At 41.3% G+C, this 15,040-nt stretch overlaps 1 protein-coding gene across 11 annotated transcripts in view; it reads left to right on the top strand.

Annotated features, from left to right (window-relative positions):
* The window catches only part of LOC131986692 (RNA-binding protein Musashi homolog 2), a 273,297-nt gene that overhangs the window by 150,166 nt on the left and 108,091 nt on the right, over window positions 1–15,040 (top strand). For all 11 annotated transcript variants that reach the window (XM_059351764.1, XM_059351763.1, XM_059351765.1 and 8 more), the window contains exon 7: window positions 4,669–4,717. In XM_059351764.1, coding sequence (XP_059207747.1) covers window positions 4,669–4,717 — 49 coding nt within the window. The remainder of the gene's footprint in view (window positions 1–4,668; window positions 4,718–15,040) is intronic.

A 15,040-nucleotide genomic window follows, 5' to 3' on the forward strand; every position in this document is an offset into this window, starting at 1 on the left:
AACACGCCTCCCACTGAGTCCGACAGTCATCAAATCATGTTCAGCAACATGCTGCAACTGCAGCCGCTGTCGCTAACTGTCCACCGCTCATTGTAAACAAACCGGCATCACTAACTGAATACATAATGCTGAGCACATACATACTGCACTGCTATAGTGCTAACTGTGCACCCCATCGGCACCCCATTGCTACTGAGCAGCAGTATCAGTATCATCTCCTTCCACCTCGTTCCGCGGCAATGGACTGCACTATGAATCTACACGAATATCACGCTTTTGCGGAATTACTATGAATGCCCTAAGGCGAAAAGCCGGCACAGATCTTTATGGCAATATAGCACTGTGAAAGGACCTACAGCTTTCCTATGGTGATTATTTCAAGTATTTTCAGCAACATGGAGGAGAAGCAACTTGAGTGGCTTGAACCCAAGAAAAATGCAATTTTCGTCATTTGGACACAATTTGGCTTTTAGTAGGACGACACCAAACAAAAATAAGTCAAATGTAAACAATGTGGCAAGATTGTTTGCAAGAAATGCAAGTTATTTATTTTCTACTGTTTTAGAGAAGTTAATTTCTCCTTTAAAACTAAAAATGTGATGTTTTCATTTCAAGCGATGCTTTAATTTCAGTATCACTTCAATAGGTCATCTGTCTATATTTCCTTAATATCTTTGAAATCATAAAGATATACACTCTTTTATTCGACAAAAATATCCCAGCCTTAATAGTTGAGCATATTTACAGTAGAGACCATGTCAGTGAACTATGAGGGAAATTAATCGTGATATTAATTTGAGATCATATCGCCCAGCCGTACAATTTAGATTGAGATATCTGCTGTATCTGCTGTCTGCCTTCTGTCAATATATATTTTTAAAGAGCACTTCACTTGTTGTGCTCAAAGGGACAAAAAAACAACTATAAAACAAACAGAAATCACAACCTGGTTATTTGAGATAATCCACAGACCTTCTGCACAGACGCTTCAGTTCAATACTGCAAGCTCACCATAACTAGCAAACATCACAGCTCAGCTCAGGAATGTTTAAATCTTACTGTACTGTCACAAGTACAAGCCTCTCGTCGACATTGCCTTCTGCTCTGTTACACGGTTACAGCTGCAGAAAACAAAAGTAGTTCCTACATTAAACTATGGCTGATATCGCCAACACTCGACAACTCGCACCAAAACATTCTAGAATGTTTTGGTGCTCTGCACCACAGAGAAACGGAACCACCCTTTAAGAAAGAAGAATATTCTCCACTGCCAATTTTGTGTGGCGTTGCGACTACTTTTGCTGTTCCAGTATTACTGATATTAGATGACAGAACTCAAATGCTATAAATTTTCGTCTCCCATGTAAATGATCACAGGCTGTCAGCCACACTTGTCAAATTAAACGTTTAGTTGGTAAACATGCCATTCCATCTTCTGCTCCGCTTTGCAGCTTTCACACTGTCAGACATGGAGACATTATAAACTGTTTGTGGTTTTAGGCGCAAAAGAAAAACTAAGACAAAACATTTTTTTTCACAGTGTAATTGTCTGGCGAAAGAACTTAATGCAACAATAGAATTACTGAACTGTGTCTTAAAAAGCAGTCCAGAAGTTACCTGGTGTTCTTCAAACTCAGACAACGAAGTCCCAACCCACTGCACTACAAATTCCAATTATCCCACTTCCTTTCACTTTAATGCGATTTTCATTAGATCACCTGGCTTGAGACAAAAGGTTAGGTTGCGTTACATTATAAATGTCTGCTTTTAAAACTGTTGCTGCAGGTGATATTGCTTGGCAGCTGTTTATTTGTACACTACTTTTATATGTTTTCCCAGCTTGCAGTCATCAGCTACAGTAGCACATTTGTCAGAGAACCAGCAAACTTTATTGTTTTTGCTACAACAGATTGGGGAAATGAATGACTTTGTTAGTTGTTGTACAGAGGTGCAAGCTGCAGCACCACAGTGGTAACACAAGTCAATTAATTTCTATTTGGCCTTCAGTTTCACTGTTAAACTTCACATAGACTGCCTGCTTTATTTTGTCTCTCTCTGGTATCGGCTTAAAAGGATAGTTCTGATCCATTGAAGTGAGGTTCTGTGAGGTAATTATCCATATTAGATGGTGGTTGGCATGCAAAAGCAGACGGGTACCAACACAGAAGCTAAGCAATGTTTGCAAGTGCTTTGCATGGGGACAGCAGCCATATATGTTTTAGCCACCTACAAAAACAGTATCAGTTTAAGTATATACTCTATTTTCACTGCTTTACTTTGCAGTCAGACAGCCCTTACCAACGGGGAACTGAACCAGTTATATGCATCTCTCTTTAAAGCCACTAGACTTCTTCGAAAAAACTATTATTTTACCTCACAAGAACACGCTGGTATACCACTGCTTTGATCAGTTATTTTTTTTGTTATTGTGAGACTTTGGTCTTTTAAAGGGTTAGTTTGGAATCACCAAAGATAAAGAACACAAACAAACTAACCCATCGAGGCAGCGGGAGACCAGCAACTCCAGTCTGGTCACTTTGAAGAGAGATCAATAGTTAAACAGGACTGCTGATGGCGAGCTAAAGCTTTGAAAATATTCTAGATATAGTGTGCACTTAAACTGACATTGATCTTGCTTCAGGTAGGCCTTTTTTTAGATGGCTAAAATATGTTTTGCTGCTGCCCCCATCCTCAGCAGTACATTGCTGAGCTTCTTTTCCGCTACTCTTGGCTGCTTCTCCGAACTGGAGGTATGCTGATCGCAATCTACTGTATTACTGTTGGTAATGTATTGACAATGGTTAAGTGCCTCATACAACCCACTTAAAAAAATCTGAACTCTCCCTTTAAATAGGGCTGGGCAATAAATCAATACAATCATTTATCGTATTTCACTGGCATCATATCGTCATAAAAACCATCGAGACATCATGATGAAAAATTACATTTTCTAATTTGAGTTTGCTTGTTCTCCCTGTGTCAGCGTGGGTTCTCACCAGGTACTCCGGCTTCCTCCCACAGTCCAAAAACATGCACTTAGGTTTAATTGGTGACTCTAAATTGCCCGTAGGTGTGAATGAGAACATGATTGTCAGGAAACCTGACCAGGGTGTACCCTGCCTCTCTCCCAATGTCAGCTGGGTTCAGCTCTAGCCTCCCATGACCCGAGTGTGGATAAGCGGATAAGGATAATGAATGAATGAATAATTTGATACTAACAAGCACTAGGGCTGGGCGATATGACAATATACATCACCTGAACAATATAAAAATACTTGTTGTATATATTTTTCTCTAATGTTTGTATCGCGGTGTAATCAAAAACAGTGGCCAAATTGCATTAAAAAATGGTTTACATTATCATCCCAAGATTTTGGCCATGTCGCCCAGCCCTACCTTTAAGTAAGTGATGCCTCAGTTTTATTGTTTATTCAAGGTAATCAATGCCAGAATTCACCCTCTGATTCCCCGCCCAAATTCAAACATGCCTTGTATGTAGATTATTTAAAATCCATATGTTTGTTGCTAGCTATATTTGGCAATTCAGAAATATTTTGGGGAGGTGCACATAAAGTGCCTGTGAGCCACATGTGGCCTGTGAGCCGTGCAGTGAGTAACCGGGCCCTGCAAGCTGTGCCAACGTCTTGTGTGCCAAATGTGTGGCAAGAGGGTGGCATGAACAGTGAGCCAGCGCTAGTCTGCCTGGCTGCCAGGCACTTCTCTTTATCCAATCAGACAGTTCGGCTTGAGTGAGACCCCTATTCTTGTCTCTTCCCATCTCCTCCCGAAGCTTTGCCACCCTCCCGTGAAAAACAGACGCATGCTGGTGCGCACATCTTTCCCCCTGCACAGCATCAAGCCTCCTCGGTACACCGTTACACTTACCTAGAGACCATAACCAGAGAGTGAATGGTGCAGAGTGTTCCCTCTTTGTTTCTATCTGCTGCTGCTGTCTTCCCCTCTGCTTTTTTTTTTGTTTTGTTTATATTTTTCTCCCAAGACAAAATCACAGGCTAAATGAGCATGCCTCACTCAGTTTTTTAAGCATTTCTTCAGAGTTACAGAAAACAGAGTGTGCCTAGAGATCGGTTTTTCAGGGATGTGTGGAAAAAAATGCTGTCTGTCTGTGTGTGGCTTTATTGGACATGATGAGGGATGATATTATGGTGGATGCTGCTGCCGCTGCGGCTGTGGGATGAGGAAAGGATCCCATTTGTCTCACGCTCGCTTAGTGTAATGTGTCTATCTGTCACTCTCTCCGAGGCCGGACAGTGGTGTTCATCAAAATAAACATATTGTCCACACAGTTCTCCATTTTTTCGCTGCTTGTCATTATTGTTAATTCCCTCCCCTATTGCCACTTTTTCGCTCACATCTTTGCCACATCTTATCCAGACAATGAGTCAAAACTTGCTTAAATTCCTATATCATGGAAATTATGAGCTACAGACCGAAAAGGAAATGGTAACCTGACATTAATCCTGTGACCGCAGAATGATAATGTAGGAGAGAGGTGCTTAGAAAGAAATAAGTGTACCGCAGCAAGAATATATATTCTAAGAATAATTACAGTGAGAAGAATGAGATGTGATTCAATGGGGAGAAGGGAACGTGAGGTACTTGCTGAAAAGATTAAGCTAATGTCAGTGCTTTTCTTCTGTCTTCCAGGTTGATGATGCCATGCTTATGTTTGATAAGACTACTAACAGACATAGAGGTAAGTGCACAGCGTCTGCTGTCCTTTCTCCCAATTTTTTTCTCGGTCTTTCTGAAAGGTGAGAAAATAGTCATTTTGTGTCCTTTCCCCATGAGATAACACAGAACAGTTCCAATCTTACATGATATTAGGTGTACCATCTGCTCAACAATGGGAGCGTGTCAAACTAATCAATAAGCTGGTACGGTGTTTAGAATGTTTGAGTGTGTGTGTGTCTGTGATGATGCTGGTGTGAGTGTTTCAGAGAGGTGCTTAAAGGGTGTAAAGATTGTGAGACGGTGGGTGCTGTGCAGTCAGATAACAGCATCAGATAAGGCCCAGGAGAAGCACTGACTTTATCGCTATCTCTCATCGGCTCCTTATCTAAGATGAGGGGACGTTTCTCTCTCATGCAGAGGACTTTCCAAAGACAGGTTTCCTCCCTGCACCACAATGCAGTGGTGTGTGTTTAAGCCGAGCTGCACGCTTACAGGCCTGGCTTAACCGCCGGTAAGCACACATCGGGCTGTCACTTATCCAGAGCCCTGTGCGACGGCTGTTATTGGCCATGCATCCTCACATAGATACGCTAAAGGAACTTTTAGGAGACAGACTCCTCCGGCTGCCTATGTGTGTATGTAGCGTTGTGTGTGCGAGTAGTCGACAGGCACTGACAGGTATTTCCACAAGCGAAAGGAGCAGACACTTCTCTGTTTGTCACACTAGTCAGCTCACTTGTAGCAGAGCTGGCACCGCACCATCTCAGTGAACTGGGCTGTTCTGCCATAGAAATGTAAACATTTGTTTGCAGCGAGCGACTCATCCCATCAACCTGGATAAATGTTTAAGTGCAGTTGGCTCAGATCGAAAGCGGTATTGTTTTTTTTTGCAAACTCTCACTTTCTTTTCCTACTGTATCAGTATCTGTGTGTATACGCTGTGCAGACGAACTCTTTGAGTCTGGTAAACAGTTTCTAAGTGTGGAACATGTGAACTGTAGTGGAAGTGATCTATGGCTTTGAGGGGATTTTGATCTGTAGTGACAGAACCCAGTGTGAGGTCTGCTTTGAGACGAAGGCTTTTTTCTCTCTCTTATTTCTCTCTCTCCTGTCTGCTGCACTGCCAGACCTCTGTGAAAGGGGATGGGCGCCACGCTCGGGGAGTGTGTTAGGCGTTTTGCCTTTGGGCAGCAAAATGCCCTTCAAATGAAGACAATGATGGAGAAACAGCCTCCTTGGCAATTTTTCTGATGACAGCGGACGTATTTATATTGAGTGTGACACGGAGGCAGGAGGCAGGTGCACTGTGTTCTGCTGTTGCTGTTTCTCCAAACTAGCATTTAGATATTTTGTTCCGGTTGAAATTTGAAACAGAGGATGTTTGCTGTTTTTATCTTCAAAACACAACAGCTCTTCCAGATGAGTTGCAGAGAGTATTACAGAGCCATAAGAAAAATTTAATAATTGATCGGAGCCATTGCTGTGATTGTGTAATATTAATGGCTCAGCTGCCCCGTGACCACAAAGGAAAGGACATTGAATATATTATCAGTGAAACCAATGCCTGGGCCCACTTTACTGCTGCCTACAGATCCAGTAATGGGCATCTGGCAGCCCGGCAGTCCAAATCAATTTCCCACCTGAGTTCATTTTTATCTTACAGATTGATTCATGAAAAAATAATTCTGGATTTTTCTGCAGCACTGCAATAGATAAAAATAACAAATCTTTTATTTAGCAATCAAAAAATGTTTCACAATGCAATTCTACTGAAAACCACGGTGCCTACTCCATAATTTCATACTTTGAAAATAACAGTTCATTTTATGCATCTAATGCTTTGCAAAGCACTGAATAAAAGACCATGAAACTGAAAATATTTATATACAAATATATATGGAATATATATTTGCTCCTTTTTCTTGTTAGTCTTGATTGTTATCATACATGCAACACAGACAGTGTGCTTTACAAGTGTGTGGTGTCCAGCATACATATGCTGCTGCATATACATGGCAACCAAATTTTCAATTCGGCCCTGACCCAAACCCTAAAGCACAACAGCAGTCAGAAAGTCTTGTATTAAAATGTTCTTTCTGAGGCAAAATGTGCAAATGTCTTGTCCTTGAAGTTGTGAGCATTTTTATATTTACATGAGCTTGTGTGAGGTAAAAACTGTATTTTTTTTTTTTTTACTACAAGCAAATTAAATATGCTTCAGAGAAGAGACTTTATATTTAACAGTATATTATTGAGTGTGAGCACAGTCAAAATATTCCTTCAAATAAGAAAGGACTGGGTGTCCGAGGTAAAATTCCCTGCAGTTTAATGCGATCTGTTGTTAGGCCTGCTGTGGCACACAATGACTTCACATCACCTCATTTGAATGTTATCTCACTGCCTTTTTATTTTTCCCATTAAGGTTTTTTTTCTTTCTTTCTTTTTTTATATATTGAGGCTGTATTGTATATTACTATAATGCATTGTATGTTGTTTGGAAGAGTTTATTGTGTATGAGATGCATGATCGACACTTGATTGTAAGTGTGTTTTCTTTGGGGCTGTGGTGAATTGGATAGAGGACAAACGTCACACTCCACTAGTAGCAGCATTGTCCTTCAGACGGTCCCTGCGAGGCTGGCGAAACGACAGCCAGAGGAGACATTCTCTACCCTTCTCGTTTCACTCTGTACGTTTTTTTTCCCTCTCTCTATCTCGCCCAGTCATTCAGTCTTATTCTTTCCTCCTTTTCATTTACACAGTTTCACTATTTCTGTCCCCACACCATCTCCCCACCCTGCCTGTCTTCGCCATCTCTCCATTTCTCTCGTCTTTCTCCCTCTGTCTCTCCTGCTAGAGGACACTCGCTGTAAGCAAAGCTCCTCACAAAGGCACACGCTGCACACCATCTCCTTGGCATTTAAAGGAGTAGAATACGGCCAATTGTGTTGGAAATTGAACTCTCTAAAGCCTCCCTTCCCACTGCAGCGGTTCATTGTGGGTGAGTTCAGTGTCTTTGGTGAGCAGCTTGGGCTGTCCAGAGGTTGATGCCAGAGGGCGCCTATTGTTCCATGTTCTACTGCAGTGTCCCCACCACACCGCCTCCCTTTAAACCTACCCTTCCTCTCATGACACTCATTTTGTGACAGAAAAGAGAAAACCAGGAATTGTGTAGGTGTTATTTTAGTTTTGTGTAGTTTATTTAATAGTGTGTGGAGGTCCAGATAACAGTTTGCTCCAAAACACAGGCCATGAGCTGAGGCAAGGCCTGCAGCACAACAGTCACGGACTACACATACCAGTCGTCATTCCCACCACCCTCAACACGACGTCACATGCCACCCCTGGATGACAGGACGAGCTACACGGGTGGGAAATAAAAAGCTTTTGGAATAGCCCTGAGTCAAAATCATTCTGTCATCAGTTGCCTACTCCCGTCCTGCAGGCTGACATTTGATTTATGATCTAAAATGTGATTTTACTGTCAAACACAATTGGTAGTGCCAAGGAGAGTGTTGCTGAGGTGAGACAAATTGCATCTCTTACAGGAGGGGATGGCGACTGTGATGAAAGAGTGGCAGAGTGGCACCTCTCGTTACCCGCCAAAGCATTGGGGTTTAATTTGTAAGTAAAAGGTACAGTAGATGAAAGATGAATTCTTTGTCTTGCTGCTCACACGCATCCTTCATTAAGTGCTACTCTGCCACCATAATTAGCCCTCCTTCTCCACCACATTACCACTTACTCTCTTCATCAACACATCTCTCTCTCTGTAGCATAATTCCACACACATAATCCACACAGGACCTTTTCAAGAGAAACTCTATGGTATAGATATACACTCCCTATGAGTTGATTATTCAAAAGCAGCTTCTCTGCATCTCACGTAATCCACACAAATCCAAAAAAAGATAAGTATATACAATGCAAATTAGCACATTGCAATCCCAAAGCTAAATTACACTCGTACGATTATAAGTAGCTGAGTAATTGGGTCAAAACTGTGTGCCACAGTGGTTGTTTGATTCATGCTCTGTAAAAATCTGCACTGCTATAAATCAGTGTCATTCCTGCAGTTTTCAACAACTTTTTTAGTTAATTACTGCGAGTTAAAATATTGAAGGTGGCACCTATATCTATTTCTGGTGACACACGCGCATTCTCTTTCACCTTTTTTAATTACACCATTAAGAAAGATGATGAAATCCTAGTGTAACTTTCCTTCATATTGTTTTACAATAGTTTGTAAGCAGACAGCACCCATTAGTGTAGCTTTATAATGACTGTGTGACTGATCGTAAGCCAAATTCGTTCTTTATTTGAATGATGCAAGTAATAGTAATGCGCAACAGTGTTGGGGACCAGGATAAAGAAGTGGATGCTGAATTGTTTTAGTCACAAGGCTGCTTTGTGTGAGACAGCCAAATGAACGAGGCCCATATTAGAAGCCGTGTTCCTGGAGAAGAAGAAGGGGATTCTTGGTTTTGTGCAGGGATGGGGCCATTGCTGTGTGAATTTGTGTATAGCTCTTTTTTTTCTATGGGCTTAAAGGGCTGGTTTTCTCCTTGGCAGACGAACAGAAGACTGCATTGTGTGTGTCTGTAATCTCTTTACCTGGATTGGCAGCAAAGCTAGCAAGTGCAGCTCCCAGTGTGGAATTGGCACTGAGGAGTCAATGTCACACTGAGCGAGCTGCCTTCCAAACAACCAAAAACTGGTTGTGTCTCTGTGCAACTGTGTGTGTGGATGACAGCATGCATTTTTTTTTTTTTTTCAATTCATGTGTCCTTGTTCATTTCATAGGTGATTTTTACAGCCCGTGCATAAGCAATGCAGACAACATGCCCAAGCCTTCAGTATGAATATGCAACACCGTCCAACTTTCGAATAACATTGTATTATTTTTTAGTGGTCCTGGTGTTTGGTGTGTTTGTCACAATTTCAAAACAACTTTCTAGAGCAAAAGTCTTTGCCCCAGGATACATAAGCTCCTAAAGTAACAAAGGCTTGAGCGGTATTAGGTGTCATTATACACCAACTATTTGACATAAATTCGCCTCTCCTACCTCAGTGGGTGAGAAGAAAAAATAATTGGCCTCATTATCTTTCATCTCTTTGGCATATTACATTCATTATTTTATACAAAGACTGCCAGTATGAGTCCTGTAACCTAGGAAGCAGTGCTGCGCCTCCACAGGTTAACTGTTGCTCCCTGAAAAAGCCCCGGTGTTTGACGTCACCACAATGCCTCATCAGCCACCGGTGCTAGGGATTGAACATGGCCGACTGAGCAGAGGATGTCTGTCTGCAAAGTGATTGCTGGCTCATTGACTGAGTAGGAGAGGAGGAGGGGAGGGGGGTGGAGAAAGGGAACAAGTACAGTTAGAGAAGAAATGGGAAGAAAAAGAGGAGAATGGAAAGAAAGGGGGAGCGAGCGCAAGAAAAGCACGGAAAGTAGAATGAAGGCATGGTGAGGGAGAATAAGAGAAGGAAATAAAGAAAAAGGAGTGCCTCAGTGGGAAGCCTCCCCCTGCTGGCTCCTCTGGCTGGAAGCTGCTGCCGATGGCTTCAAAAGAGCGCCAGGCAGTCTAGGCCTCCGCTTCTAGCAATTAGAGATCACTCCAGCGGATGCCTCCTGGCCAGCCTGCAAATCCCTCAAAAATACCCTCTGATTACTACTGTAGGACACAGGCTGTTTACCAAATGGATCTTGCACTGCTGAGAGTGAGGTTTGATAATGCCTCCTTTTGTTCAGGCAAGAGAGTGAGCAGGGTCATTTGAGTTTTTAAAAGATGGCGTGACTTCAGAGATGAATTTCCACCAGCAGTATAAAAGTTAACCAATTCTTTAATTCCTAATCCAAATAGCTCTGTAAGCAATTGGCCAGTGCTGTTTTTACAAGAGAATAAAGCCTATTTGAGCAGAACTTCACCAGCATTTTTACAAGGGTCTTCTTTGATGATTAATTTCCTCCAACTGCCAATCCTTTTTTTAAACAACTGAATCCCCGTTGGTTCCACAGGAGCTGTAGTGTTTACAGATCGCAGCTCCTCTGTGCTCTGTGACTACAGTACAGCAGCACTGATGCAGAGTAAAACTATCCCCACCGCTGTGCCTGACTTAACTGATTGACACAACATTCGCATCAAGTGGAATCAGATATCCCGGCGCTTTTCCTTTGCATTGCTTCAGCCTTCCAACATGTGCTGACATATTCCTCGTTGTATTCTCTCACCTTGACAGACCTGATATTAGCGATTAGTGTGAATGTCATTTAAATGGCAGAGCTAATCATACACTCTGGGTCTACCTCTACCCCAGGGCCCCTCGCCTTGGCCTAATCACAGTGACAAAGGAAATGATATGTTTAGCCACTCTTAATAACTGCTCCAGCTCATCAGCTCCTAGACAAGCTGGCTTTGTGGCCAACCTGCGCCTCACTAGGGAGGCGTAGTGTGGAGCAGGGAGCCTGGCCTCTGGCCCCGCTTCCTCCTCTCCGGGGTGTTTGTTGTGATCCACGTCCTGACACAGGTGACCCAACAGACTCACCTCAAAATCAACAGCAGCGTTACAGTCGTAGCTGTGTACATTCCTGCTAGTATTCTGCAATGAGCCCAATGAGACATGCTTGACAGGTAGGTGATTAAACGGTAGAGAATCCTCCACTCCTTGTCACCTGTCTGTTTTCTCCTGCCCCCGCTGACATCTGCCCCTCTATCAATGCTGCTGCAGTTGTGTGTGTTTTTTTAGGCTGCAGCCTGGATGGGTTTGGTTTTGAATTAGATTCTGCTGTGCTGGCCCTGCATGGCCACTGCAAGGGGAAGGAGGATGAAGGCAGGAGATTGTGGAAGAAATCCTGGGGTTTTAATCTCTTCCCCATGTTTATCTCACCACCAGGAGACAAACCATGTGCCATTAAAAACATCAGCTACTCCCACTGGTTGGCTGCGCGGCCGCACCTCTGAAGACGTTTGAAGGGCAAAATGAAAGGGACAAAAAAATGTGCAGAAAGACACATTTGTGTATGATAGGCATGGTTTGATTTGTGTGTGTGCATGTGCATTGGAAAGCTATATTGATTAGAATTTCCTTTGGATATGCAGTATACAGTATGTGAACAGAAAGACAGTTTGTTATGCACACAGTGAGTCCACACTGCATATTTGCAGTTTATATATATTCTCTCTTAAAAGCATAAAAAAAACGTATTTGAACAAAAATAAGCAAACATCTTTGGCCTCAGCTGCTGCCATGGGGAATCAGTCTCTTCAGGAAATGAAAATGCCAGCTTGGAATTGTCATCATATTGAGAGTTAGCCAACCTCTGACCTTGTAATACCCCCACAGCTTCTCTATTTGTGACCTGCTGGATGCTCTTAGAAAGTGAAACCATCAGGGAGGATCTACTGCTCACATCATCATTCTCAGAACACCTAATAGTGGATTTACCAAGGTTAAACCTCCTGTGAGATTGCAGCCACCGTGACCTGGAATACTGAGTTTACATCCAGTCACACACACACACACACACACAATAACACACACAGACGACAAAATAAAAAAACACACACATCCCGTGTACGGAACACAAGTTTGTTTGAAAGTACGTTCAGCATGGTCAAGCGGACCTTAACCTGGGTAACATATAGTTATTACTTAGTGTCAAAGTCAAGATATTTTAAAAAAAGATATAATAGAGCTTTGTGCAGGAAAATAGTTTTTACATGTAATGTGCATGAGACTGTTCCAGAGACAGGCAGAGGAAGGGGAAGCTTTCCTCTGCATTGTCCCCTGTATTTACAGCCTGATTGGTGCCTACCCAGGCGTCTTACAGCTGAGCGCAGCACATGAGGGAATTATCTAAGTGTCTGCTGTGCAGTGTTGGTAAAATATGTCGCTTCTTGTCTTTGCAAGATTTTTTTAAAAACCTTTTTAATAGCCTTCATGCCCACAGATGCACTGTAGAAACATCTTTACTCTGCAAACCTCTTTTGAAGATTAGATTGATTTTAAAATGATTTCCACACTTTGGTATAGATATAAAAATGTGTTTCTAATGTAATTTATGTTAAAAAATGATTATTATTATTAAATAACAAAAGTTCCTTTAGTTTTATTCCACTAAAAATTAAATGAAACAATCTTTGCAAACCTAAAAATACAGAAATCTGATATGTCATTAGTGTATCTCAGTGGCGATGGCTAGTCTATAATTTATATAGTTTAGAGGCATAGGAGATTAATTTACCTTCATAGATGCTTTAACAAACTTTAAAACCAGTCACTGGTGTTTCACTTATTTCTTCCGCTCTTCTCCTATTTATGAAAACACAGTATGTCTTTGAATTTGAATATGATAGCATCCTACCCATCTTACTTAAACAGCTTTAATTTAACTTCTGTATAAGATATCAAGTTCCAATTAAAAAGGACAACATAACGCTATCACGCCTCAGCTCAAATGCTTTGAAGTTAGTGTTTTCACTGTCCCTCTTCAGTGTAATGCTGGTGGTCAGAAATACACCAACCCACACGGCTGTAAATCACAATCAGCTGCTGAGCCGCAGCAATCACTTCTCACAGAAAGATTGCAAGCTGAATTAGATTACATCACCTTCAGTCCAGGCATCTAATCTTAGATTAAAGGGAAAAAGTACAATCTCTCGTTTCTCCTTCCTTTTTTGTTCTTATTCTTTGTGCTTTGAGGGTCAAACTGAGTGTTGTGTGCAGCGGTGGAATGTAACCAAGTAAGTTTACTTGAGTATTGTATTTAAGTACGATTTTGAGGTACATTTTGTACTCTATACTTCTTTTCCATGACATTTTGAAGAAAAATACTGTACTTTCTACTCCACTATGCTTATTTTAAAGCTTTAGTCACTAATTACTGTGCTAATTCTAATTATTAATGTGTAAATAACTCAAGTGATAACAAATTATAGAATATTATAACTTTTATTCCTGGTGTTGCAGCAAAACAAGAACAGTAGTGAGTACAGCCGCATGAAATGAAATAAATAAATAAATAGAAGTATATAAAATACAAATAAAACTATAAAAAGCAATTAGTCTGAAAAGTTTTCTATCAAAAGCTATGAAGCAGTTTATAAAGTCATTAAAAGTGGCCCATCTATACTGTCTGCAATGCTAAAATGATTAACACATGAATGCATCATTCATTTTAATCCAGTATAATATATATGTATTCATGGGCATTAATGGGAATATACCAGAAATTTACAAAATTGAAAGTTGGCCCTTTCAAAGGGAACTTAAATACAGTTGGGGAAAATATATTTTAGCATAATCTTGACTAAAACAACTAGATTTCATGAGTAATATTTAGCTCAACATTGATGTTGTTGTTGTTCAATGAAAAGGAATATTTCCAAAATTCCCGAGTTTAACTTCCCATTGAAATTTACCAGAAATTTTCCACCCCTTTGCAACCCTAATTCTGCATGATGAGCACTTAAACTTTTGGTGGAATTAGTTTATTTTCATTTAATTTTAATCCACTTTTACTGAAGTGTTTTAATTGCAGTATTACTACTTTTACTCTAGTAAAAGGTCTGATTTTTCCTCCCATCACTGGTTCTCTGTCATTTTGTGTTTAACCAACATGCCAGTCATCCTCTATTTCAAAGTAAATCTCCCGCCTCCACTCTTTACTGGCATGCTGTCGTGACGTTTGATGTTTATTTGACCAACTTTTACCATGTAGTCCCTACTGTACTTGCAGCTGATTGGCCTCCCACGGCCCTGCTGGTTCACCACTTAAACAGTTGTGGGAGGCTCTTTTTGAAGTGGAAGAGCTTTTTATTCAGAAGCAGCCAAAACAATCACTACACTGCAGGGTACATCCTGGCACCAACTGGTATGTTGCCAGACAAGATCAACTGTCTTTTTTTTTTTTTAAAGTGTGTATCTGTAAAAAGCAGTAGAAAGAGCAATTTTCTTTGCCGTCATGAACAATAAAGCATGGGTAATAACCGGGGAGTCAGAAGGGGCACATGGTGTCTGTCCCCATATTCACCAGCAGCCTTCAGGCCGCTTCATGTATTTGTAAGAACGAGGAACTTTGACATGTCTGAAACTGACACACAAACACACTTAAACCATTATGTGGCGATTTCTTCTGACAGACAATAAAGATGCATTTGAATATGGCGAGCTCCTTTACATCACAAGCGACAAGCAATGTTGTTATGCTCCCACATCACACAGCTGCTATGATGACCTGTGATGGTCAGTTCTGAGTGCTTTGTGTGTGTGTGTGTGTGTGTGTGTGTGTGTGTGTGTGTGTGTGTGTGTGTGTGTCTCTGTGTGTCTGTGTGTGTGTGTGT

Source organism: Centropristis striata, chromosome 15 (genome assembly GCF_030273125.1).
Source record: "Centropristis striata isolate RG_2023a ecotype Rhode Island chromosome 15, C.striata_1.0, whole genome shotgun sequence".
Classification (NCBI taxonomy): Eukaryota; Metazoa; Chordata; class Actinopteri; order Perciformes; family Serranidae; genus Centropristis; species Centropristis striata.